The sequence below is a fragment of the Cololabis saira genome, chromosome 14 (genome assembly GCF_033807715.1).
Source record: "Cololabis saira isolate AMF1-May2022 chromosome 14, fColSai1.1, whole genome shotgun sequence".
In the NCBI taxonomy this organism is placed as follows: Eukaryota; Metazoa; Chordata; class Actinopteri; order Beloniformes; family Belonidae; genus Cololabis; species Cololabis saira.
In genome coordinates this window covers 19,776,099-19,804,065 of record NC_084600.1, presented here as the reverse complement: position 1 = coordinate 19,804,065, position 27,967 = coordinate 19,776,099, and the positions used below count along the sequence as shown (strand labels likewise).

Below are 27,967 nucleotides of genomic sequence, written 5' to 3'. Positions count from 1 at the left end.
GCAAAATCCTGGGTGCTAACTACAGCGCTGGAGATGTCTTCTGACCTCGTCCGTCTTCATTCCTCAGCACAGTATTTTCAGTGGCTCTTCCAGCGGATATTTGTACTTTATTTAACATCCTCACATTCATTTGGTCGATATTTACACCTTGCAGCTTTAATATAAACGAGACAGCATCTGACAGCGTGAGTCACGCTCGTGTCTCTGTTTGGGCCAACGATTCACCGTCCAAAATAAAAACACAAGTGTGAACGAGTGTGACACATTCTTGGACTAAGAAATAAAACACTGTTAAGACAGCATATCTGCTCCATCTGTGCCCCTTCAAGGCGACGCATCAATTTAAAGAGTTTTAATAATGCAGCTACAGAAGTCATCAATTTGATCCATTGATTTATGAATGATATGGCCATGTTGGTGTATTCCTCGTTGTGTTTGAGAGAGGATCACCTCAGTGGATGCAGAGGGTGCCAACAAAATAATATCAGGCTTCAGGTCTGTTAAACCACAGTGATTGAGTGATTGTTCAATTGTTATTCCTCTGTCATGTGGTTATACTCGGTGTCTCCTCTTGGTAACCTGCCATTGCTCCTGCATGTCTTGCATAATAATGAATGAGCACAATGTGTGTGTGTGTTTGCGTGTGCACATGCAGTGGCTAATTCTGCATGCTGTTTCAAGTCCATCGGTTGTAGCCAGTTTCCATGGCAACATTTCTGTGAGAGCACAGATGTAGGAGAGAGGGGAAAGGAGAAGATAATCATGGTGGAGGGTGCTGAGGAAAAAAAAGAAAAAGCCTTTACTGGTGGGAGTGAAGCGATGTGAGCCGTGGTGGGCTGAGATGCAATGGGAGACGGATGCATGTCACTCTGTGCTTCTGTCTGGAGCACAGGTATGATGCATAAGGGCTCAGGTTGCCATGGCAACTTGAATATTACTATTATGTATGCAGTGGCCATAATGTGAATTTTTGAACATGTACAAAAGAGCAGGCCTCCCAGGCATGTGCACCAACATGGATTTTCCTGCTTTCAGTGAGAGCCTCTGAGTGAGTCAACAGGAATTTCTGATATCATTTGGTTTCCATGGAGACAGCAGGGAGTGATATGTTTCCTTGAAATAGAGGGGAAGCACTAGCTAGAAGACTTGTTGTTTCTCTGTTTTCTGTCTGAATCGTTATTTAGACAAGTGATGGCCTGGCAAACCTTAGAGTCACAGAGAGACACATTTCTATGCTGTTCCTTTTCTTTAGTCGGAAATATGAAAAGAAACTCTCTCAAATCTGTTGTATAGCAGCAATGTTACTTTTGAAAACAGTGAAGTATTTATTTTCTGGGTTACTCAGACAGTTTAGTTTCATAAGGCACCTCTGACAGTCATCCAGTGCCCTGTAATTGCAACTGTTGGTATTCTGGAGGTGCGACATTAATGAACAGCTATCATCCTCTTTTAGCAGCCTCTCAGGCAGAGGCACTTTCCGTCTCGGTTAGAAATTTTCATGGTTACTCGCGAGGCTGTGTGAATGCCTCTGCAACCACTTCTATGTGCAGCTGTTAGCTTTGGATGTGGCAGCTCGTCCTTCATCTCCATCTAATGCACCTCTAAGTGTCCCCGTCAATTCCCCTCAGCATCCTCGGAGTTAGATTTTTCTCCTCAAGTACACCAGTGGTGTTGGCCGGGCGTCACATCTGCACAACTCTTCACAAAGAACACAACACACTCATACTCATGCAATAAGAGACATGTGACTGAACACTTTGGCATTACTGTTTTATTAGAATATGGCATGTGAATAGCTGCACATCATAGTGTAAACTAATAAATAGAAAGTCATCCACCAACTTTACTGTAGCACACATTGATGTGGAATGTATAAAAGACAGATATAAATAGATATACTTAAATTAAAATCTCTAAAAGGCTTTATTTAAAGCAACTACGTCATGACATTCAACTGAGCTTTATTTTTCCTCATGTTCCTGTGCTTTGATAGTGATTGTCCAGACTCACTTACACACTGTTGGCAGGGTTTTAAGGTCTCCATGTCCCGTGATTACTCTTATATTTGGATCATTTGACACATCTCCAGTCCAACTCCACGCCTCCAAAAACACTGACAGCCTATTAAAGTTGCTTCATTGGTTGTAGATTCGGTCATGCTAACACAAAATGATTAAAAGTAAATCGTTTTTTCAACTGAAGCTAATATAAGACAATGTCATTTGTTAAAAAAATAAATATTTATTTTATCTAAATGGATACTTCTGCTAAGACTTTATTTTTTTGTTGAAACAACAAGTATTTTGGGGAGAAATAGACCTCATTCTGCTATTTCTTTCTCAGAAAAGGCCCACATGAATCGAGAGTTAAAGAGCTACTGTGCCTCGTGATTATTACTTTAGCTAACCTTAAGAATCAAACAGAGAATACATAACAATGGCCCTGGGATTCTAATCACCACAAACAGTTATCTATTTGTAATTAGACGCATGTTTTCTGAGTGATGGCTGCAAGCAAGCATCCACCCCTCAGATATCTGGTAACAGCTAGATAATGAAAACACGGTGGTGTGTCACAGCCTTCTATTCTAGCCATGAGACATGTCGTTTTCCTCCCAAAAGTGTTGCACGAGTGGTATTTATCCTCACTGAATTTAGCGCATGCTTCTTTTCTGGTGATGCAAATTTGTGAATTGCAAGCGGACTAAATCACTCTCCTGTGATTTCTTTTTAAAGTCCACTCCTGCAATCTTTCATATACTAGCTTTAGCACATAAGCCACTGGATCAGGCGTGAAGATCACATCATTCTCACCTTGAAGGCGTTAATTTACCACCCTGCAATGCTAACACAGCGTTGGAGAGAAAAGTTATAAAATTGGATGTTCATGATCACAGTTTCCATCAGCGATTTGTGTCAATGGTCATTTTGGATCAGTGATGCAAATGCTGTTAAATCATGAAAGTTTAATTTGTAAATTTTATCTTTAAATCCTTTTTTTTTTTTTAAACAACAACTAGAAACGACTTCATTAGGCCGCAGTGCTCAGGATGTGTTTTTCCTGCTGTCTCCATCAGTTATGACACGTGGAACTGGCAAATAACATCACAGCTTGTTCTCAGGCTACTACAGCATCTATTTTTCTACCTAAATCACACATTCGAACCGTCACTTATGTAGAATAGACCAGACTAATAAACACATGTCAGCAAAGACGGTGCCAGCTTTGGAAAGGCTTTGCTAATCACAATCATCTTACATCTGTCCTCTCTGAAACAGCATGATTGTAAAAGTATTAGGATGACTTCACACGGCGGTTCCACTTCTGAAATGACCAAGACACCGTCAGAGAGTCGTTATTTTCACATCTGACGCTTGTGTACCACTCACTGCTAATGTGACACTGAATATCATGCCATCGACATGTCTCATGAATCATATTACAATGCTAGTTTGCTGTTAATAATTGCTTTTTGTACATGAGATCACTATTCTACCTCTGATCAGAGAAAAGTTGCTGTGCTAAAATAACTACTAGTATAGATGAGTAAGAGTAAGCTTCACTGGAATATTGAAATAAGGTGCTCTCTGTAAACTAAAAATACAGCCGGACAGTTTTTCCCCCCTTTTTTTCAGGGAAAAAAAGGCAAAACCTTGTGCCAAAATTGAAAGTGTGTTACAGAAAGCGAAATCAAGGTCAAGGCCCAAGGTACTGCAACTTCTTGCTGGCCTCGTGCTTTTTCTTTACACTCGTCCTAATTAACTTGTATTTTCTACATTTGGCACAATGTTTTTTAACTCTCAAGTTTTGGTAATATTCTTTGAGAATGAAGCTTGTATGAATCAAGCATGAAGCATGTCCTCACACCTACAGTACACACAGACAAATTTTAATGCACACTGCAAGCAATTGACCCTGAAAGTCAAGCTTATTAGAAGTTCCTGGATGTTACTGTTATATGCGTCATCTCCATTCTGGCTACAAACGTCTGTGCCAAACCTTCTGCATCTCTTTCAGTGGTTCTTTGCACAATTTAACTCCGTTCTAACACATAAATGCATGAGGTTCATATACACAGAATAATACCAAAACAATCCTGCTTTTACATTTTCAAAGTCAAAGAATACAGACATATTATTTTCTTTTCCAGCCCCAGAGTGTTTTGTAGATTCACAGTGAGTTGAGCGGCTGGATCAGTAAGAGCAGCATGGGGTGAAATCCAGCCCTTCAGAAGATATTGTTAAATCCTGTAATGGGTCAAAGGCATCATAAACATCACTGTCCTCTGTTTCTGATTCTTTATAATCCTTAAAAACTTTGGCCAGCGGTCCGAACAGAGGCAGTAACATTACACTCACATTCACTCAGATTGCTTCTCTTATTTTTGTCCAAGACTTGACAGCCAATATCCGAAGAGATATGTAGAAAGAGAAGAGTTTGTCTGCTGTTTGCTTATCTTTGTCTTTATCAGAGGTCCCTCCATTAATCTTCAGCTCTCTTGTTAGTTAGAAGCTCACGAGGGCGTAGACCATGCTACAGTACAGAATAGTGCAACAGATGACAAACAACAAATCTGAGAGCAATGCTGAACTGTAGTTAAAGGTGGGGTAAGCCATTCTTGGGTGACACACCTCCCTACCCCTCCCTTCAGTCAGTGCGGTTCCATGCACATCTAAATAAAGCTATTGGCAACAATCTAGCTGAGGATTAGACTGGAGGTTCAGAGAAATCCAACTATACATGCGCGAGAAGACAATCGATTATTGAGTGAAGTGCGTTCAACTCCGCGACACTAGGTGGCGCCACACGCACTTTCGCTTTGGCATTCTTCCGGTACAATTAGTAAACAAGCATGAAGGAGGAAAACAACATGCAAAAAAATGGACGTTAACGATGCAGCAGCTCTGTAAATTTCGTACATACTAAGCCTGATCATGTTGCAGGTAAGATGCAAGCAAAGTCTCCCTCTTCTTCTTCTGTTAGCGTGTTGTTGTGATGCCGTGACTGTTATTATTCCCACTACCGCGGCTCGTCATTTCCGGAATGGGGGGTCCCAGGGCAGTCACTAGCTCGGTTCAGCATGGGTTGCGTATACATGCCGAAATAACTCGAATTAGGACACATTATCTTTCACTAAAAGCTCGATCTCAAGAGCTTCAGTTCGGACCAGCTAAGATGTATACATGGCTTTTAAACATTCGAAATTGGTAGGATTAAGGCAAAAATTCGACTTTCTGTTAGTGCATGTAAACGTACTGAGTGCTGCCTTATTTTGTCTCCAAGAAAGCATGCCCCGTCACAAGTACAAGGCTTCCTTTTGGTGATTGGCTGGAGAAATGTGTGTTACTGTTTGGGGAAAGCCAGTTAACACAGGTAGGGCTGTGTGTGAAGTTTGTATTCATGAGAGGGGAGCTAGCAGATGAGGAGATATTCACAGAAGGCGACAGAAGTGTCCTGGGTTAGAAATAGAATTGCTTACCCTACCTTTAATAAAAATGTATGTGAATTTCTTCTTACCTGTAGAGATAATAGAAGAAGGAAAGCAAATAAAAGCCCAGTTTACACCACGACTCCTTCTGACAGTAGTTGAGAATGTCTGCGTTCATCACGCTGACGGGATCATACATCACCTCTGAGCCGTCAGCCGGCCGATGAAAAAACCTGAAAAGGCAGGAGGTTTGACTCACTCAACCTTCGTGCCGACAAAAGCTGGTCAGACATCTTCTATGGGACCGTACCTCCACAGATGGTAGAAGAGCAGCGGGATATTTAGGCCAAGTGTGACCCACTCTCCAGCACACATGAACATCAGGCAGAAGAGTCCGTGGATGGAGTACTCTGGTACCACCAACTAACCACAACACACATACGGACTCTGTTATCAGTCTGCATTTTTACACATCTACATTTTATAATAAAGAAGCTGAAGTGATATATGCTCTTAGGAAAACAGGGTTTGAGGTGTGATGTGATAAATAACTACAGTCTGCAAAATCAGTCTCAGAGCGAGGCAAACACATTCACACCAGAAGTGTCAATGTTGCTCATGAATATCTGCAGTGACACGTATAGAAATGGTTTCAAATACTTGTTTCATTATTTTTCTCTCTTTTTTTTATAATTAGTCAGTTCATAGAAATCCCCTGTAACATCTGTACAAAGGTGTTGTTGTGCTGTGTGATTTGAACCATTATTAACCACTTGTGTCCGCAACTGCAGTTTTTGTTGGTGGTTTTATGAACAATTTATGTGGAAAGTCTTGATGGGACTGATACGGTCATGGCTAATTTAGATTTCTTAAAATGTGCTGCTTTAGTATTTTCATATCATGTTTTTTAGTTTGAATATTATACTGAGTGACATTATTTAAATGTTTTAATATCTGAATCATTACAATAAAGTTGTATGACATTAAAGCTTGGCTCAGTTGGTAGAGCGTTCGCCCATGAACCTGAAGGTCAGTGGTTCCTCCTGTGTCCAAGTGTCCTTGGGCAAGACACTGAATCCCCAGTTGCTCTTGGGGGTCAGGCCAGCGCCGTTGTATGGCAGCTGTGCCGACAACCAATGTGTGGGTGAATGTCTACGGTGTAAAGCGCTTTGGGGCTGTAGTACAGCTGGAAAGCGCTATATAATTGTAAATATTTACATATGAAATGATTCACAAAATATCAGTTTTTTTTTTGTTGAAGTGTTTATTATTTAATTACATTTTAAAAATGTCTTTAACAGTGTCTAATTTTTTGTATCAATATGAATACACTGGCTAGTTTGATGAATTATTTTTTATTATTATTATTATTATTATTATTATTATTATTATTATTATTATTATTATTATTATTATTATTATTATTATTATAATCATTATCATTATTATTATTATAATCATTATCATTATTATTATTATTTTTTTCAGAAATTAATCTATCAAATAGGCTACATTATAGGGTTAACAGGATTAAAATTTAGTGAGGACTCTTTCTCTTCAAAACACTTGGAATTCATTCCGGCAGGTTGATTATCAATTTCTTGGCTAAATCTGGACTGGAGATCCATTCTCTATTGTGCTGATTGCAATTTTCTGCTTGGCCACCTCCTTTTTAAGGACTTATCACAAGTTCTTGATGACATTAAAATCTGGAGAGTTACCTGGCCATGGATAAAAACTTTCAAAGCCAGGATATCTGAGCCACTTTATCACTTTTTAGTTATGACAAGGTGTTCCATCATGCTGGATTCTGCATGGATCTCCAAATTGCTCCTGGATTGTTGGGAGACGTCCCAGCTGGACGAGAACTGAGGCAAACTCTCCCTTTGATGATGAAGAAACCCAAACATGGATGCCTTCAAGATGTTTTACTGCTGGCTTCTTTTTGCTCCTGAAATATCAAGTTTCCAGATTTCCCAAACAGTTCGAAGGGGATGTCATCTGTTTGTTTGTTTTGTTTTTATTTATTGTATCGCTACTAAAGCTTTTGGCCTTTGCTGGTTTTTTTGTTTCGTTTTAAGCCATTCTACTTAGATACACAGGGAAATCTGTCTTGTTGACAAAAGAGCCACTTACAATATTGTACAGTGTAGACAAGCTGAAAGATCTTGTAATGCCACTTTCTTCCACTAGAGGTGTACTTTAACGTGTCTTGTGCAAGGCAATGCGTTGCCTTCATGTGGTGAGAAATTATGTTGCTACATACAGTGGCTTTAAAAAAAGCATGACCTGAGATTATTATTATTACTATTTTGGGTAGCTCAGGAAAACAAAATTCAAGATGTGAACTTAAATCGAGACATATTGTTTCCAAGTGCGTAAGATTTAGTGACATCTAGTGGCAAAGCTGAACTTTGCAACAAACTGAATCTGCTTCAATTAGTTTCTGTTTATTATTTGCACACGCGCATCATGTAGACTAAAAGAATAAAAATGGAGAAAAAGGCAAAACAAACAAACACAAAACAGGGAGCTGAAAGATGCTGTGATGTGATGTGTGTGAATATATGTGCAGGGTTCGATCATAATTCATGGTGAATTTGTCATTTACTGTGAATTATGGTTTTGTGAGGAAAATGTTTTATGGGACATGTTTGCCTGAAAATGATTCGGGCAAATATTCCTGCAAGTTCTGTGATTACCCGCTCAGATTGAAGCTGAAAAGCACACCACTCACATCTGTCTACCTCTGCAGTTAAAAGTAATTGAAACAGCACTTGCATGACAGCGACAATACTGAAAAAGCATCACCGAATCTCTTCCTCATTTATATGGTAATGGGTGGTTAGAGGAAAAAACAATGACCATAAAACAATCTTTCAGCATCAAACATCTGCGGTGAAGCAGCTTCATCGAGGTAAATCCCAATCACACACCTCATACTTTTAATTGACAAACACTTAATCCAGTTTATCATTAAAATATTGATGAACTGTTTCTCAGATGAAGACATACACATTTTTATTCACAATATAAACCTACAGAAAACCTGTTTAATGTGCATTAATAATGTACACAGGCCAAAACAATGCACTTAGCATGTTACCCTGCTTCTTGTATCAGAGCTCCTATTGTCATTTATTTATTGATCTTCAGCCTAGTTCAGTTACCCAATGCTGCTCACAATCTTCCAACCCACATGTCAAGAAGGGAAACAAGAATAGGAGTTTTCAGGGACACTGAGATGTGTTGTTTTTCCACAACCCTTGAAATATGCATAAAAATATGCATAAAAAACTATCCTTGACTGCTTCTCCATCACTGTGTGTGTGTCTGCCCAGCTGTAATGGTGGGTTGTCGAGACTGGATACATATGAATCAGTGTGCGTCACGGTCTTCGCAATAGCTAGCAAGACAAATGGTCATGGTCGCCGAAAGGCCCTCAGCTATAGTCATCCACCATCAGAAGGAGAAAAAACAACTATTACTCACTCTGCGGAGCAGGTTGCAGATCCTCTCGATGTTGAGAATCCGTTCCCTCTGTGGATGTAAAGAAAGTCTAGTCAACAGTGTGTGTTACTGCCTGTGACTCACAATTAATAGTGCCTCAAGATAGAAACAGTAAAGGCTCTTACTTAAAAAAACATATTGAAGGATTTGAAGGATTAAAATGTAAAATGGTAATCATCGCAAACACTTGAATAGTTCTCTTTGCCTTTGTTTTTTCAATCATCTAACAATTAAATTTTTCATAATTGTGTGCTGCAGTCATGTGAAAAAGAAAGTACTGTCTCCTTCTCTTCTAAATTGTTATTTGACAGGATCTAATTACAATCTTCCGGTCTTATCAGATGGTGTTATTAATTAGATAGATACAACCTCAGATGAACATTAATGCGTGAATCATTATAATGTGTCATCAGATACTGAAAAGCAAGTACACCTCCACTGCTTTTATAGGAATCGAGGGGAAGAAGCAGCCGGATGCTGCTAATCAAATGCACTTAATCGGTCATCAGCAAGTCTTCAATCTTCTTTAAAAGCAGAGGTTTTGGCATAATGCTGCTCTGAAGCATTCAGGTGAGTGTTACCAGGATGCTACACAGAAAATAAATCTATAATGATCTCAGAGAAGCAATCGTTTTGGAAAGATTACAAAGTAATTTCTAAACAATTTAAATGCCATCGTTTCACTTTGGGAAAGATTATTCATGAATAGAAAATATTTAGGACAGTTAATCGTTCGAGGAGTTGATGTCTCAGCAAGTTCAACCCAAAGTCATACCATGAAACGATCAGAGAAAACGCAAAAAATACAACAACAAACAAAGAAAACGACCAAGAGCAACATCCCAGTGAGGAATTTAAATGTTAAAGTTCATGACCTTTAGAAAACTATTGCACAATCATTGCTTGAGATGCCAGGAGAAAGCATCCTCCCTCTAAAACTTGACAGCATGGCTTACGTTTGCAAATCTGAACAAAAACTTGGAACGTGGAATAATTTCATTTTGTCGGGTGACGTGCGAAGATGTTTGGCCGCGATGCCAAACCAGACACAGCATATCAGAGTATCAGCCCAGCTGTCCAGCATGGTCGTGGAAGGGCAAGGATTGGTGCAGCTGCAGGACATGGTGGTTGACTCCACCGTGAACATCTCTGGGGGGAGTCTGTTTGATAACTAAAGCTTCACAGAAGCTGGTTTGTTGAACAGGACGATTCAACGATTCAAAACAGACTGACAGATGCACAGCAGGGTGGCTAAAAACCAAACTAATCAAATAAAAAAGTGTTGTAAAGGCCCAGTCAATGTTGCTGAAATGATGTGGCAGACCTTAAAAGAGCTGTGCATTAACGAATACCTGCAAACCTATTCAATTCACTTCAATTCAATTCAATTCAATTCAATTCAATTCAATTTTGTTTTATATAGCGTCTATTACAACAGACACCCAGAACATGACCTAAAACCTAAAAAACCTAAAGTGTCGCAGTAAAGAAGATTGGTCCAAAATTCCTTGACAACCGTCTGAGAGATGAATAACGTCATATAGAAAATAATGACTTGAACTGATGCTAAAAGCGTCTCTCCTTAAGATTCTCAGTCCTTCTGTATTTTTGGCTTAATTTGGGGCAAATGATGATACGGCACATCATTGTTCTTCATCTTGAGCTGTATTTAACTGATGTTAAGATCTGGTGAAGACTGTATGATGATAAATTATTAACTGAGTCTTAAAACCTGAGTTAAGAGATTAAATAGGGTTGATCTTTTTTCATCAGGCTGTGATTTTGTTCAGCAACACAAAAACATGGATGCTACATCTGAAGGACTGGGATCTTTGCTGAAGATGTTTTGGAGAGTAATGTTTATTGCTCGCAATCTCTTGTGAGCCACAACAGAGCCCGTGAGAGCAACTGCACGCTGTCCAATCAATGTTGTAATAAAAGACATCTGTCTTTTACAGCATCGATTAGACAGCGTGCAGGTGATCCTTATGTGGACATTTTTACTGGTTGTAAATTGATAAACCGAGAAAACAAATGGGATGGTTTGCTTGACCTCGTTCACCTTGATTAATCTGTTTCCATCAGGTCAAAAGAGCAGGGATGCAAAAGTACAAATACAGTAAATTCAGTATAAATGAACATCCTCTGTATTTGAGATCGGAGCACTCTTCTAGGCGGAATATCAAAATGCATCTGTGTAAAGATGGATTCATTCTTCTTTGCAGGCGGCAGACATAGCGTATGTAAAGGACCTGACGTGTAGTAACTTTTCTGGACAAGTGTACATCAGGGCGTGGTGTCGCTTACAGCGTAAGCCTGATTTAGTAACGACACATAGCCTTTGTTCGGGATCTACGTCATTTTTAGCGTTTATACTTGCTCGTTGTTGCGTCGCTCTGTAATTATACCAACAAACACTAGGTGGTGCTGTGGGTTCTGGTCTGCAGTCACATAATAGTGGAACAATTAAACCATGTCTTGCATGAATTAGAGCAAATAAAAGTGTAGCATCGGTCACTTTTACTGACACTGCAGTCTATAACAATCTATCTTTCTTCTGGGCTTAAAGATGACAACGTAAATAGTAGCAGGAGATAAGAAAAAGAGGAACGACAAGGCTTCTAAGCAGACCAATCCCATTTGTTGTCTTCTGCATTGACGCGACTTCTTGTAATATTTTACCGTCTCTTTGACGCTAAAGCATGAACCAAGCTTACGTTACCAGTGGAGGCCACATGATGTCATACCTAAATCTGCATTTGGCTTTTACAAATTCGGACATCAGATCTTTAACCGCTGTAGTTTTTCAGGTTTATGCAACTTTGTGATTTTCTTAGCTTCATGTTCAGCTCCAGGCTTCAAAATGGAAAGATAAGTGCTTTCCCTTCCAGCTTAGCTACAACTAACATATACTGTGCATTATTTGCTTTCTTGTTGCACCTGTAAATTCATTTAAATAGGTCACAATATAAACAAAATTAATCATTTATAGCGATCAAATCAATTTAAACACTTTCTGTTTGTGCTCTTTATTGACTTTGGGAGAAACTGGCATCACTGCACCCTAACAGATCACGTTACCTCCGTACACATCTCCTGTAGCTGACATGTTCAGACTGCCATCGTACTGTACGAGCGGATGTAGTCCAGCTCAGAAACCTTGACAAAAATACATCCACCACAAAGCTTGAAAAGTAATAATTTATCAGAGCGTGATTTTTTTTACTTCACAGGCGTTGCAGCTATTCCATCCGCACGCCCACACTCTGTTTTCACAGCTTCCTCTCCCACTCCTCATCAGTCAGATGAAGGCTCCTGCCAGAACATTAGCTCTCTTGTGAAAGAGAGATTCATGGCTGCTGTTAACTTGCTAAACGGATGATGGCAGTCTCTTTTGGCTCATAGTGTTTCATTGTAAACACTCACAAGTACACATCCTTTTCCAGAGGCAGTAGCTTAAGCAAGAGGACCAAACTGTCTCAACATTTTGGATCAATTTCTCTCTGAAGAACTTCACTTTAGATCACAGGTTTATTCCTCAGGTGCGACCTGCCTGGACAGGTTTGTTCTGGCCACAGTCCGCTGAAATTGTGGCGACAGCAGCGTATCTCATTCTATAAACAGCAGCTTCATTTGCATGGACCTCTTTAACTGATTAACCCAATGAACCCACATCTTTGTAGAGCCTGATTACTTTAATCTGCATGCAAATAAGTGCTGGAAGCAAGGATTAGTAGGAACGATTATCAAAGTACTGAAAATACACAAAGTTGAAAGATTTGACTAATGTGCCCAAATTAAATCTTTGAAAATCCCCAAAGTGTCATTGTCCATAAACGAGGATCATCACAAATAACGCTTCTGAAACAGGACCCTTTATCAACTCTCAGTGTTCCTGTTTGCAGATCTCAGAATGTTCTTGAAAGCAAAAAGAAGGGATTCCTCTGTGAAGGAAGTGAAACAGCAGGGTTCTTACCGCTCTGGTGGGGTTGCTCTGATCTATGGGGTTCTTGAAGTCTGTGCGGAGCTCATCAAATGCAATAATCTGAAAAACAAGATTGAGGTGTGAGAAACTTCTCATTTAGGAACCACTTGGCTACACACACTGCATCGGTTTTTGAGTTCAGCCTCTCCGCCACTATTTGTGAGATCTATCCTGCCTCCACATCCAGCTTCCTGAACAGCTGCAGCCACATTGTTCACACATACACACACAACCAATCATTTAGTAGTAAATGTGTCCTCTACTCTGATTCTGTGCCTCATTTTGAATCTTAGCACCTTGAATGGTCAAAAGAAAACATCAAAAAGGCACATTATATAGTTTAAAATGCAGCCGGCTTTTAATCTCTTCTGAAAGTGTATCATTAAAGGAATACTCCGGAGGAAAATCAAACAACTGTCAATAGATGAAAAAGGAGAGGAGTTCATTGCCTCTGCTTCTAACACTTACTGATATAATTGTAAATATATATTTGCTGATCCTGTTCTACGGCAGAAGAAGCCATGAATTCTCCTCCTTTGTTAATATCAGGAATCTACTTGTACAGACTTATGGCAACTTATCAACGACACTATCAATTAAGTGGAATGACGCATCTGAGTCTTATCAGAAGCATAATAGTTAGTTATTCTGAGACCACAACTTTCCTTCTGGGCTGCTGTTAAAGCTCATAATGCTGCAGATGTGTATCCTGTTCTAACTTCAAAACTCCTTTTATTCAGGTCACTTGGCTCAATAATGAAAGTTTGCTTTCTTTACCATGTAGCATTAAAAACAGTCCTTTAGGTCGGACAATATCCTCAGAAGGGAACTTGTAAATATTCATGAGTCTATAAATTCCATCATCAATTATATTCACCAGGGCAATCGATTGAGCATCTTAAGTTATGAATTTAAATGTTTGTTTGCTCAGTCTATATTTTGGAGGGAGAGCTAAAATCTTGATTTCATTTCTGTGCACATCAAAATCTGATTCATTGAGGTGACTGGATGTAAACAATGTATTAGTGCCAAGACAGTGTGGTTTTATTTCTGTGTGTAACAGAGACTGTTGTGGTAATTGTCCCCCATGTGAGTCTCATACAGTTCCTCCTCATCTTCTGTCAAATTCAGCTCCGTTGTAAACAGATGCAGTTTCCATGGCGACAATGGTGAGTCCCTCTGTGGGCGCCATGGTTACTCTCATGGTAAAAAAAATGTGATTGGTTGAGAGCCGCATACGTTTAGGGTGTTACACCCGTAGGAGGATGCAAGGGGGGGGGGGGGGGGGGGGCACTTCCATCATGGTCGACGCCGAGCCAGACATACTTCTCGCTGTCTCTGTCGCACACAGACAGACGTGACTCACATGGAGTCTCACCCACTTAGTCAATGAGCACTTTAGTCATTTCAAGTCTTCTGTCCTTACGACGCCTTCCATATCTCACATTATTCCTGCCTCCGTTCAGGGGCATGCTAAAGGTGAGACATCAGCGCCTTGGTGTTTGTTGAGTCTGTTGTTGTGGTGCAGGCAAACAGAGAGCGCCGGTCTCCTGTGATGTCTGTACAAATTCCACTGGAAAAGGGAGGCAGACTCGCAGCAGCCTGGTCAAGATTTGCGATCGCTGAGATTTGCTGGGCTCCCTGTACTCATTACGCGCAGTTTGCTGAAGGCTCAGCACTTTGTTTAAGGAACTGCTTATTGTTATTAGCTGGAGGGACGGCGTCAGCTGGAATCTGTCTTTTTTGCTGAGCGTAAGGAGGTCAGAAGAGCTCAAGTTAATTATACCATTGATGTCCCACCCAGTAACCAGGTCACTGTGTAGAAACATAGAAAAAAAATGTGGGGGGTTTCCTCAACCTCAAAAATCATTATCCATCCAAAAATGTTTTCCCAGTGATCAGTTTAGTCATCTGATCGCACTTTAGAGTTTCACCGTGCACATTTATTAACTTCATCCCTCTAAAAGGGCCTGAGAGTTGTGTGTGAGTGTTTCTGGCAAATACATGTAGGTGGATGTGTTTGTCTGCCTGTGTGGGTTGATGGGGAGCGGACATTGCAGGACTGCATACTCGCTTCACTTTCCTCGTGTGTTCAGTGTGCGCAGTGCTACTCACCTGCCAAATGACAAAGAAGATGAGAGCTGCACACAGCACCAAGGTGAGCATGTAGCAGAAGGCCGCGAAGGTGAAGGCCATGGCCGCGTCCGCCAGCGTGACGACGAGAGGGATCCAGACAGGGGAGAAATAAAGGGAACCCCCTCCCTGCTTTCTGCCTCTCTCTGTTTCTGTCCCTGTCTCTCTCTCTCCCTTTCTCTCTCTCTCTCACTGGTCACTTTTCCTCTTTTCTTCTACTGGACTTGAGGTTATTGTTCGTTCTGAAGGTTATTATCTGTTTTTCTTGCTCAGGTACAAACTGATTCTATTTTATCCAGGTGGGTAAAGTTAAAAAAACAAAAAAACAAAAAAAAAACCTCCAGTTTGAGTAACAATCAATAATCCCCTCAAGCTGTAGCTTTGCTGCTTTCACTCTTTTGTGTCTCTGACAGCGGGACGGCCGCTTCCTCACTTCTGCATCCACTCGCAGTCACAGTTTCTGCCTCCAACCTGGAGCTCCTCTTTTCACTCTCACACAGGCAAAATGTCTGTCTCCTCTATCAACCCCCTGCGGTTTCTTTTGTGGCAAAATCTACACTTTTTTCTCTCTCTCTCTCTTTTTCACAAGTTAAAGTCTTGGATGAGCACACTGGCAGCGGGAGCACAGGATTCTCGTCGATATCAAGCGCAGTAAAAACAGAGAGGATTATCATCTACGATGTTATGGCTTGTGCTTGTTCAGTATTTACTTTCATGGCTCACAGTTCATCTGTTGCTGCAAATGCAAATCAACATCAAGGATGTTCTATTTTTAAGTCATATTCATCATTCAACATTGGTAAATAATTAATAGATTAGCTGTGAGTTATTATTTACAGAAACACCTTATTTTTATGACTTAATTATTGAACTTCTACCTTCGCCTCTAGATATTGCTTTTCTCACTGAACAGTTGTATTCTGGCCAAACAAATTACTGTTTGTCCAGTGATTTAGCAGATTTAGCAAATTATAAAGTATAGTATAAATCAGTCAGGCAGTGTATATAGTAATTTAAAAGGTTATTCAGCATTTTATTCCGTCACATACAAGAAGATTTAAAAATCCCAGATCAGAGAGCAACACTGAGTAGTTTTAGATGGCATGGATCATCGTCTTAACTGACCTTAATATCGAGCAGAGAATCCCTGTGTCTGGTCGGAGACCGGTCTGCCTCTGAGCAGTCCACTCTGTCCTCGGCTCTGTCAGTTTGGGTCGGCACCATGTCAGGATCGATTGCTCTGTATCTATCGCTCAGACGCATCCCTGAATCCCCCAAAGACATTAAGACTTGTCTTTGCCGACATGCAGGCTGAATGATTCAATTCTGGTGGGGGAAATGTAACCGGCTCCCTGCAGAGGGTTCAAGTGTTGACGCGCACTGTTGCTGATTTTGAAAGCTCTTTAATTGTTAGGTAGGAAATCTCCACAGCCCCCAGGAGTCACAAGTTAATGATTCCAGCTGTGTGTCATCTTCCCCCTCCTCGTCTGCCTCATCTTTCTGCCTAAAGTCCCCTCTCCTTTGATTCCTTGGTGCGTGTTTCCTGGCTCTTCTGTCTCTTCTTCTAGTTCTCAGACTGCAAGAAAAATATTTCTATCACAGTTGATGTTATAACGGTCAACCAATAGCATTGCGCCATCTCCCGCCCTCTAATTTTCTCTCTCCTCTCTTCCCTCCTCCTTCTCGTCCTCTCTGTCTGTCAGTCTCCCTCTCTCTTGAATTTGCACATTTCCATAATTCCTCATTCCCCAGAGATTGAGGAGGGGGCAGGCAGGCTGAAAATGTCTGCATCAACCTCTCTGCTCATCTGCCCCTTTCACCAAAGCCTTCAGATATCTGTCACTCTGTGAAATACACATCTGTTTCTGAGAGGGGTTTGCTCTCAGTCACCTGTCATTTATCACCTCCACACCATTTTCATTCACTGAATTGTTCTACTTTATTTTTCTTTTGTCATTTTTATTCCTTACTCCAGCTTTGCAATAAACACATGACAAACTGCTGCTGTAAAACACATGCTTACTAAAACCGAATCCAACATGCTAACTGAGATCATGTAGAGTCTCAGATGTATCTCTCTGGTTTTTACCAATTAATTTTCTTGTTGGACAGTTTTACATTAGGGTGAACTCGGTTGTCTACAGTAAATCAACAGATGCCGAGTTGTTTGAAAATGGACTGATGACTTTCCAGACCGATGAGCAACAGCACTTTTCTAACATCATTGCTGATGTCTTTCCTCACTGCCATTGTGTTAGGACCTCTGAATGTTCCATAAGAGCACAATAACAAAATGTCAGCCTAAAAGAGCAATTAACATATGCTGTTAATAAATCAATCAAACCCACCCGAACAGCAACAAATTTATTCAACAAACCCTTAGGGTTTGTTTCGTTCCCACGTTACCTTGGAAGTTAGTAGGCTTTCACACTTACGGCAAATGTGCTCCAATTGCAAAGTTGGAAAATTGCGAAGGATTCCGGTTGTAGTTGGAATCTGAAATTTTCTTGTTCCAAGATGGAGGTTTCAGATGAAACTGAAATATGAATTCCAACTTGGAAAGTCAGAGAAACCTCCCCAGCAGGTGATGGACACCTGCTAGCATTGAGAAAGCAACCACTTAGTCCTGACAGTTCTATCATATTTTATTTGGATTAAACCATATATAATATAGATAGCCTATGGTATTGATTGTATTGAAACAGTGGATATGTTGTTGTACTGTTTACGTAGTAATGCACGAATGTACAGCGTTGTTATGAACAATAGCTGGCCGCGGCTAGGCGCAGCAGCATCAGGTCCAACATTTATTGGAAAAGATCATTTTCTAACGATGCAACTGGAGTGCGATCAACCCACATGTGGCATCATTCTGATTCTAAATGTCCTACTTCCAAGGTAGATTAACGACGACACAACATTTGTTAGTAATGCTAATTCAGAGCAATACTGTAGGGGAGAGAGGTAAGACGAGCCACTGACTGAATAATGCGAACTGTGCATTTGCATTGTCATGTAACTATATTTTCTCATAGTCATTTCAGAAAGCATGTGGGAAGAAGCACATGGTAGAAGTGGGAAACACTAATAACTAAAAACTGTAGCCTGTCAGAGTGAAGTTTTAGAACATCTGATGGCTGCTACATCACGTCTGAAAATATTTTTGACAAGTTCATGCTCCGCCCGTGTATAAGTCCTGCATTTCATTTGGCTAAATGTTAGCCTGAAAGGAGAAGCAAGTCTTTTTTTCCTCCAAAAGAGCAGCTGTGGAGCAATAGGAGGCAAGAAGAGTTGGCAGTACAATTAAAATATTTTGATGCTGTTGCTGTTAGATTTTAATTAGTCTAATATCAGACAGGAAATTGGCTTTTCTTAGTTTAACAACATTAAACAGCTCATTTCACATATGTTATGAAATACTGCTCAGAGATACTGCATAATCTGTACTGTTGTGAAAAATATCAGGTTTGTGTTTAGGTAGGCTGGACATTTTTAACAGAAATCCACATGATGAGATATGGATATTGGCAGGGTTCAATTGTATCTGGAAATTGCTTTGGGTATCTATGGGATTCTAACGGTTTAGTCCCAGCTTTGCTTTCCAGGAACATTATGTGAAATTCTCCAGAGGTTCGTGCTGATGAAGCTACAAACGCTTGAGGGAACTGCAAGGAGCGAGCAAAAATCAACTTAACCTAACCTAAACTCAGCCAAAAATGTTTTGGATGCGTTCTGATTATTTAAGCTTGTAGAGAACATCCTGCATTTAAGGTTAGACACTCTAATCCCACTTTGTTTCCCCTTATCTTGAGGACTACATACTGTAAGTAAAACGTGATCTGTTTTACCCCACTCTCACTAATGTGGTATTTAGTGCATACAAACAGTGTGAAACATGTTCACTAAAAGAAACAAACAGTACCATGTATGTGTCTGACTTGTTCCTTACGATGAAATTAGATGATTAAATGTTCATTTTATTGATCGGAGCATCAGCCACGTTGGATTCTGAATTCAAGGTGATTAATGTTTCTTCGATTTTCCAAGTTGGAACACCAACTTCGGGGGCAATTCAATTGAGACTTTTGACCTAATCAATGGGTAAATTGATTTAATGATCTAAAGTATGCTTTTTTTATTCTCGATACTATGCCCCTAACAAGTCTGGGGCAGCTCCTCTTAAAATGTTGTCTTCTTGAATAGATTCAATGATAGCTTCTAAGAGGATACTATAAAAAAAGCAGAATGTGGGAAAAAAAACGTTCCTGTATATTGTATTTCTATATAAGAGTTCTCACCCTAATAAACTCTGCAAATACACAAAAGCGCTATATTTAATAAACAAGATTTGTGTTTAGATTTCTTTTGAATCTTATTCACTGTTTTCTAAATCTTTCCCACTCTTTGTTTCCAGCCTCTTCTGCTGATTATGATTTTTTTATAATCAAAATTTCATTCATGAAAGATCATTGGTCTCTAGATGCATGAGACAAATCACAAACAATGTTTCCTGCTCTGTTCACCTACATTTCAGCCATATTTCAATGCTAAATCTTTAGGTGGTATCTTGGCAGATGTGTCCTTTCTCTTGCCCTGCTGGCATTATTCTTCAATTAGGTCCTGCAGGCCATTCACACCTGCAATATCTATAACAGTAATCACTTTTTTCTTCTTGTTTTGGCTGCTTAATAATAATTTTGAAACAGCCCCTTAGTTGCCACAGATTTGGTTAATAAAAAGCACATTTTGAAATTATTGTTTATTTCCAAATTCTTGAGAAAGCTGCCATTTAAAAGCTTCGCTGTTTTCTAGAAGAACACAAATTTATAGCACTAAAACTGAACTAAACATGAAGAAAGACATCTGCATGCAGATAAATAAAGATTATTCTTTTTTAAATAAAAGTGTTGTTCATCTTCAGCGTTTGCCGTCGCTGAGATCCCTCTCATTAATAAACAGGTGCACCTAATTGAGATATCTACTTAGTTGGCTTTCTTCAGACCTATCTGACAGATATTTGAATGCTCACATCAATAATTATATGGCTTTTTCTCCTTGGAGCTATCCTTAATTTTTTTGTTCTTATACTGTAAACTTGACCATCTTCTCAACCCTAATCCATACCACTAGCCTGGCCAGCCATACCAGTTCACCACCTTCACAGCCTTTTCAGAGTATGCTGAGCTAATCGCAACAGGGAGGACGCAGGCTTGATGTGATGCATCATACAGTAGCATCCGCAGGCCTACAAGGGTCAGGCTGCAGACTGTAGGCAGTTTTACTGCAGTTTTTACTGACAACAGTATTTCCCCAGTGCTCATACTCCACTGCATGCCATTTCAGGTGGCATTTGTTGATACTAATCAACGTCATGTCTCTGACTGGTGGTATCCCGATGCACAGGAATGTTTTACTTTGTTCTTTATTGGAGCCTAGAAATAAAGTTTAATCCAGAGAAACAGTTAATTTTACTTCTTGTTCAATGAACTGTTCAGTTGATAAATACAAAAAGGGTTTTAAACTGAACCACACGTTCTAGTTACGTATTTCTTTTTTTTTTTTTTTTTTTTTTTTTTTTTTTTTTTTTTAGTTACGTATTTCTTGATGAGGCATATATTTCAACTAATAGTAACTATCCTTCTCTTCAGACAAGTGCACAACATCCTTAATAAAGTTTCATACCTCCTGTCCTCTGAATGTGATCTTTAGACAGACGCCTCAGGACCTACAAGTATAAGACCAACTGTCTAGTACAGGGGTCGGCAACCGCGGCTCTAGGGCCGCATGCGGCTCTTTAGCGCCGCCCTAGTGGCTCCTGGAGCTTTAAAAAAAATGTTTGACCTTTTTTTTCTTTTTTTTCCTTTTTTTTCTTCTTTTTTTCCCTTTTTTCTCTTTTTTCCTTTTTTTCTTCTTTTTCCCTTTTTTTCTCTTTCTTCCTTTTTCCTTTCCTTTTTAATCTCGACATTTCGACTTTTTTCTCGAAATCTTGACTTTTTTCTCGACATTTCGACATTTTTCTCCACATTTAAACTTTTTTCTCGAGATTGTACTTCAACATTAATCTCGACATTTCGACTTTTTTCTTGAAATTTTGACTTTTTCTCAACATTTTGACTTTTTTCTCGAAGTGCATAATGAAAAAAAAATCTTCCCCCAGTTATAACTAATATAGATACATGCAGGATGTGTTGTCTTCATTCTAAGGCTTATACAAGACTTAATGTTTTGTGGCTCCAGACATATTTGTCTTTTGTGTATTTGATCCAATATGGCTCTTTCAACATTTTGGGTTGCCGACCCCTGGTCTAGTACCACTCAGTTAGGTAACATATTGATCTGCCCTTGCATTTCCCTCAATCGATAACCATTTTCCGTTGTTTGATATATTCTCCTCCCTAGAGTTTAGATTTTAATGCTGAGTTTTGTTCTTTATTTTAAATTGATTTATCACTTTTGTGTTTTGTCTTTGTAAGTGCCTTTCGGATAGGTATATTACAGCAATCAGTCAGAACTAAATGTTGAGCAGGCCCTCCTGAAAAGCTCTAACCACCTGGAATAAGGACATCTGAGGGTGTCTGGTAATGAGACGTTAGCAATGGATCCTTGGGGTCTCGTTGGTTGTGGGATGGGTCTCTGTTATTGTTTGAAGTTGTTTTTTTTTTAGAGTTGTTTAAGAGTCATGTCCTCCTGCTGAGTGTCCACCGTCCTTGTACGAGAGTTATTTATCTGCACCAGTTCTTGAAGGACACACTTCAGAATCCAGACACCACTGTCCTCAGACTCGATGTCACAGCTCCCTTCAGAATTAAGCATCATTACCTGCATAAACGATCTCCATTTATCTTAAATATTCAGTGCCAAAGTGAACGCAAAACCTTTGGGAATTCACTGGAATCAATGATATCGACACATTATAAATCTACTAAATAAGAGAGCTGTACATGTAAAGGTGGGGTCAGGACTTGTGCTGCTGAGCATCTTACAGAAATAAAAACGCAAATTCAGTCTGATTATTCAGTTGGTTTCATAGGTTGCAGATTACAGGACATTCAGTTGATGGTTGATGGCTGTTACTTTATATGGGGCGGAGAAGAAAAAAACAACCCACACAACAGAAAAGAGAATGGATGGTCTTCACCAATCTGGATAAAAGTGATGGTAAGTTATGTAGAAGTTGCAGCTCTGTTTTGATTCTCACTGTTTTGTGGACTGACTGCCAGCTGGTTAGACTGTAGAGATATTGTTTTTCATAAAAGTTATTTAAACACAAATGCCACAGATATCTGATATGGTGACATTTTCCATCAATGTCCTCCTGTAAATGTTTTAGAGCTGAACAACAGAGAGACGCATGTTTTCTTACTCTCCTCCTCTTACTCTCCTAACAGCGATTAAATGGCACTATACTCTCTCTCCCTCTCTCATATATGAGTATATATATATATATATATATATATATATATATATATATATATAGGTCGGATACAACAAATGAAATACTACAAGTCTGAAAATCAGACTTCATTTGTTTTATGTATAAATAAAATAAATTAGATCTGCTGTTTTCTTTGAAGGTCAATAGTAACTCCCAGCCTTTACTTGATGTTGTTTTCCTGAGCCTCCAAATTAAATCACTGGTCTCTAGATGTTTGAAAGTGTTCGGATTTTATTGATCGACGATATAACTGCTGAAGTGAGAAACATGATCAAATCCACAGAGGGAGTCGTTCTCCCTGAATCCGTCTCATTAATGGCTTTAGGCTGCCCACTAGTGGCAATAATACGTCACTGCAGCTCTCTGAGTATTTTCTCTCTCCCCCGTTGGCGACACCGGCGTGAATGCGTGTGTGAAAACCCCACATTGTAATTCAATCACGATCTTTGTAAAGTTCATCTTTTGATTTTAGACAAAGCATCTGACATAAGGCAGATGAGTGAATCGATAATAATAGCGTTTTAAAATGTTCTTGGAAAAAACAAGATGACAAGAACAACTCTGCAAAGAGTTAAATAATCTCACGAGTTTTCCTTTTCTCTTAAAAAGAATAAAACATTCTTTGAAAGGATATTCTTTGAGTGTAATATTTTTGTCTGGGCCTAGAAGTTACCATTGTGAAAGATTTACACATGAGTAATCATTTTTGTGTATAATCCATCCATCTATCCATCCATCCATCCATCCATCCATCCATCCATCCATCCATTCGTCCATCCATCCATTTTCTATACCAGCTTTATCCTTTGCAGGGTGACGGGGGTCTGCTGGAGTCTATCCCAGCTCATTACAGGCGAGAGGCAGGGGTTCACCCTGGACAGGTCGCCAGTCTATTCCAGGGCTTCTGTGTAATTTTTAACCTTAATTTCCCCCTGGATCCACCATTTCCAAAATGTAAGGTCCAAAGGCGTATTATTTCTCAAGATTTTCCTCAGAGGTTTTCCTAATTTTGTTTAAACCATGTTTGCTGAGGGGTTGCAATGACTTTGATGACCCTATGCAGTGTTTTTTAAGTGTTTTAAGTCATATCTCTGATATTCTTGATGTGGTGGCATCTATGAAATCTGGCCTTATCTCCCACAAAACACCTTGGTCCATGGATAAATGAATCCATAAAAAATTCACTAAAGAGCAGTCGGAAAGTAGAATGCCTGAGGAAATCAACTAAACTCGGGGTCCACAGACTTCACCTCAGGGAACTGAGGGCCTCCTTGAATGATATTATACGTACAGCCAGAACTGAATATTTCTCTCAACTTTTAGCTTCAAATAAGAAAAACCCTAAGGTCTTATTTTATACTATTAACTCTATTGTTTCCCCAGTGGTCCCCTCAGCGCCTGTCTTTTCTAAGGTTGACTGCAATTATTTCCTTAGCTTCTTTGTGTCCAAAGTCGACGACGTTCTGGACTTCATCTGCCCTTGTACTGTCTAGATATGCAGCACATCACTTTTAACAGGTGTGGTCCCCAGCTCCCTCAAGTACGCTGTCGGTGAACCGCTACCGAAAAAGTTTTGTTTCATCGACCCATCACAGTAGGCCTATTTCAAAACTCCCATTTGTGTCAAAAATTCTTGAGAAAACTGTGCCAGAGCAACTCAACTCTTCTTAGGAGAAGCATGAGTCTCTTGACAGATTTCAGTCTGGGTCCCATAAGCAGCATTCCACAGAAACAGCTTTACTTTAAGTCTCTGGTTACATTATGATGTATAGGAATTTTACAGTGCTGGTTTTGCTGGATTTAACATCTGCCTTTGACATTGTCAATCATAATATTTTGATGAACAGGCTCCTTGATATGGTTGGTCTATCTGGCCTGGCTTTAGAGGTTTCATTTGTATCTTTCTGGCAGAAGTTACAGCGTCTTCATTCCAGATTTCACAATCCTGTCATCATTTGGGGTACCTCAAGGTTCAGTTCTGGGTCCTATCCTGTTTTTTTTACACTGTCTTCCTCTGAGTTTGGTAATTAGACAATCATCTGAGGTTTCTTTAATTTCTATGCTGATGGTATACAGCTTTACTGTTCTTTTAAACCTTCAAAATTTGACAAGTTGTCATCTTTAATGAAGTGTTTGACCAGCATCAAACAGTGGCTGTATGATAGCTACTTAAAACTAAATAAAGAGAACACCGAACCCCTAATTACTTCCTTTGACAGCAGAATCCCTGAATTAAAGCAGCACCTTGGTGCATTAGGCTTATCTGTCCAGCCAAGCCTCAGAAACCTTGTGTGCTGTGTATTTGGAACATCATTGGCGAGAATTAATTAGGAATTGCTTCTTTCAGCTGAGAATTATCGCCAAATTTCGCAAATAACTTCCTAAACCAGAGTTGGAAATGAATGTTCATGCTTTTATTTAATTTCGTTTAGACTATTGTAATGGCCTTTTGACCTGTTTCAACAAAAAAGACCCTAATGGTCCATTAGCAGTCCAGAATGCTGCTGCAAGGCTCCTGTGAGGCCTGGAACACAGCAGGAGGACTCAAGCGCAGACGTCAGATTAAAGAGGTTTAATTATAGCTGTTGCTGGAGGACACTGTAGAAAGGAACTAACAGAAAGCATTACTCGGTGTAGACAAGACAATACTACATGGGGTGAAGGGTGGAGGGACACAGGGTATAAGTAGGTAAGCACACAGGTGGGACACATGAGGTTAAGGAGGAGGCCACAGGTGCAGACCGTGATGACGGACTGGAGAATTCTGGGAACTGTAGTCTAGGCCAGTGATCGGTATATTGGGGAAGCTGACCTGGATAGAGGAGGAGAAGCAGGCATGTTGCACAGGGAGGGCAAACGCAAAAGCGGGGGTCAGGGCGACCCTGACAGGCATGGGTGGACGTCTCGGACGGGTTTGGGACGGGTTTGTCAGAACGCGAAACCCAGTTTTGCTCCTCAGGATCGCACCTTTCCCAGTTCCCCAGACATTGAAGGACGCCCCGATGGCGTCCAGAGTCGAGAAGGGACCTAACTGATCATGTATGGCCCTTTTGCACTAGTCCCACCTCAGCTCGGTTCTACCCGCCACGGCCCCGTCTTGCGCTTTTGCACTAGGGGCTGAGGCGGGTAGAGCCGCTCCAAGCCGATACTTTTTCTGTAACCATTCTGGCGAGGTTCTAACTGGGCTGAGCCGGGACTATTTCTGACGTCACCACCCTCCGCGCCACTGATTGGTCGGGGGGCGGGGCCGTCAGACGTTTGAATCAGGAAGCGGGAGTCAGCGCGAGGCGACCCGCGGCTCGCAGCGATTTTATTATAAAGCGCAAAACGTCAGTTTGGTGATCCAACTCTGAGGTGCAGATGTTCATAAATCTGGTGGCTGACGAGAGAATTAAAAAAGGGATGTAGACGGGCTGTTTTACTCGCTGCCGCTCGCGGCTCCAGCTGATTTCTGATCAGCACCGACATGAACAAAGCGGTTGCGCAATCGAGTACGTCACAGCAGCTTCACCCCAACCTGCCCACTTCTCCCCTGGCTGTGGAAAAACAAACGGGGACAAAACGGGTAGAGGCGTAACGAGCCGAGTCGGGCCGAGGTGGGACTAGTGCAAACGGGCCAGTAGTTGACCCCTCCACCTCCAGGGCCAGATCCTCAGGAGGGATCGTATCAGTAAGCGGGTCCCTGATCACTGGCCTGAGGAGAAAGACATGGAAAATGGGTGAGATCTGGAAGTGCGAAGGGAGTTAAAGGGTGTATGAAACCTTGTTGACCCTCCGGAGGAACTTGAAGGGTCCGATGAACCGACGACTCAGCTTACGAGAGGGCAGACGGAGGCGTAGGTTTCTGATAGAGCCAGGCCCCGACCACCAAGTCAAAAGGTGGGGGCTTCAGAGCGTCTGCGTTCTGCCTGGATCTTCTGATGGCGCATCGCTTGACACCGCTGGACATGGGCGATACGCTCTGGTCTGAGTCTCTGGTGGCCCAGCATGCACTGGAAGGGTGTGAGCCCCATGGATGCGCTCCGGAGGGAGTTCTGGGCAGGAATCAGGCCCAGTCATGCTGGTTCCCTGAGCAATGGGTACGGAAAAACCTTCTGCCTGCCCATTAGACTGTGGGTGGTATCCAGAGGTCGAACTCACCAAAACTCCCAGGCGGCGGAAGAACGACTTCCAGACCTGGGAGATTAACTGTGAAGTAAATTGTTCCTACTAATATTTGACAGATGCAATTATCACTCAGTCTCCCATGATAGCAAGGTTAGGGTTGTTTTTTTTTACCAGACACAAACAGTTCAGTCATTGATATTTTTATCTCTTGTTGAGTCCACTACCACTACCTATACATGTTTATCCAATGCAGGCTGACAGGAATCGGCCGGGGCCTGTACCAGCTCTCTATAGGCTTACGTTTCACGTTTAGGGGGGCAAAAAGGCCCTCATTTCGTCAGAAAAATAAAAACGAGAAAAAAAAAATTCCTACAGATACAATAGGGCCTTCGCACTGTCAGTGCTCGGGCCCTAAAAATGCAATTTAAACTTGTCATCATTCATATATCAAAGGATTACATGTTTTCCACATAAGCAAATTGCTCAAAAATGTAAATATGTAAAAATTAGCATCACTTTGCATGTCCTTAGAAGTAAGCAACTGTATTTGAGAGAAAAAAACTGCTTTAAAAAAAAAGATCATCATTTAATCCGTATCAGCATGAAAGGACACGTATTCATTATTCATCATTCATGGTGTATTCATGCACATAAAGTGACAGATTTGAAGGCACCCACAAGATGGCAACATATGAGAGTTAAAGACAGCAACAGATGGTCATGTTAGCAGTTTCACTTATAAATGACTCACTACAGTACATTTGCAAATGTTTGCCTATTCTTTTCCTGCACATGTATGCTTTGGGGCGTCTGTACTACGGCATGTGATGGAGAGGCAGCATTCGCACTGCTAATTCTGACAAAGATCCTGGTACAAGAGAAGAAAAAAAACAACAAATTGATCTTCTGCTGGATTGAAGGCTGTGCAGCAGGGCCTTGGGAGATGAAAAGACGAATGGGGAAGAATTTTCTTTCTTTGAGCGGCGCGGTCACAGCTGTTTCAGTGCAAATAAAAGCAGTGTTTAATGTTTAGTGGAATATTGTGAAAATGGTTAGTCATGAAGAACAACCCAGGAGCACCACAGGTGTGAAAATATTTCAAAATGAGAAAAAGATGGGATCACTTTTGTGACTGGTGGCCTTTTTGATTCATAAGTTCATTGATTTCATTTATTGCACAAAAAAAAGAAAACGTCAAATCACCACAATACGGCCTGGAGCTATTAACATTTTATAAGTTAAGTATTTTATTGTCAATAAATCTGATGTGGAGTTTGTCCCTCGGATGCTGCCAGTAAAAAAAAAAAAAAAAATGAAATTAAAATGAACTTCAGGAGTCTTTTGTCTAGCAGGAGCCCACAAATCCTCA

The 27,967-nt window shown here is 40.5% G+C and overlaps 1 protein-coding gene across 1 annotated transcript; it reads right to left on the bottom strand.

Annotated features, from left to right (window-relative positions):
• Positions 1-1,841: 1,841 nt before the first annotated feature.
• cnih2 (cornichon family AMPA receptor auxiliary protein 2) lies at positions 1,842-16,596 on the bottom strand. Its single transcript, XM_061740954.1, has 6 exons — positions 15,039-16,596; positions 12,915-12,983; positions 8,921-8,968; positions 5,739-5,851; positions 5,518-5,661; positions 1,842-4,533 (listed from the first exon to the last, which is right to left on the bottom strand). The coding sequence occupies exons 1-6, from the start codon at positions 15,117-15,119 to the stop codon at positions 4,506-4,508; spliced, it is 483 nt and encodes a 160-aa protein (XP_061596938.1). The 5' UTR covers positions 15,120-16,596; the 3' UTR covers positions 1,842-4,505.
• Positions 16,597-27,967: the final 11,371 nt, after the last annotated feature.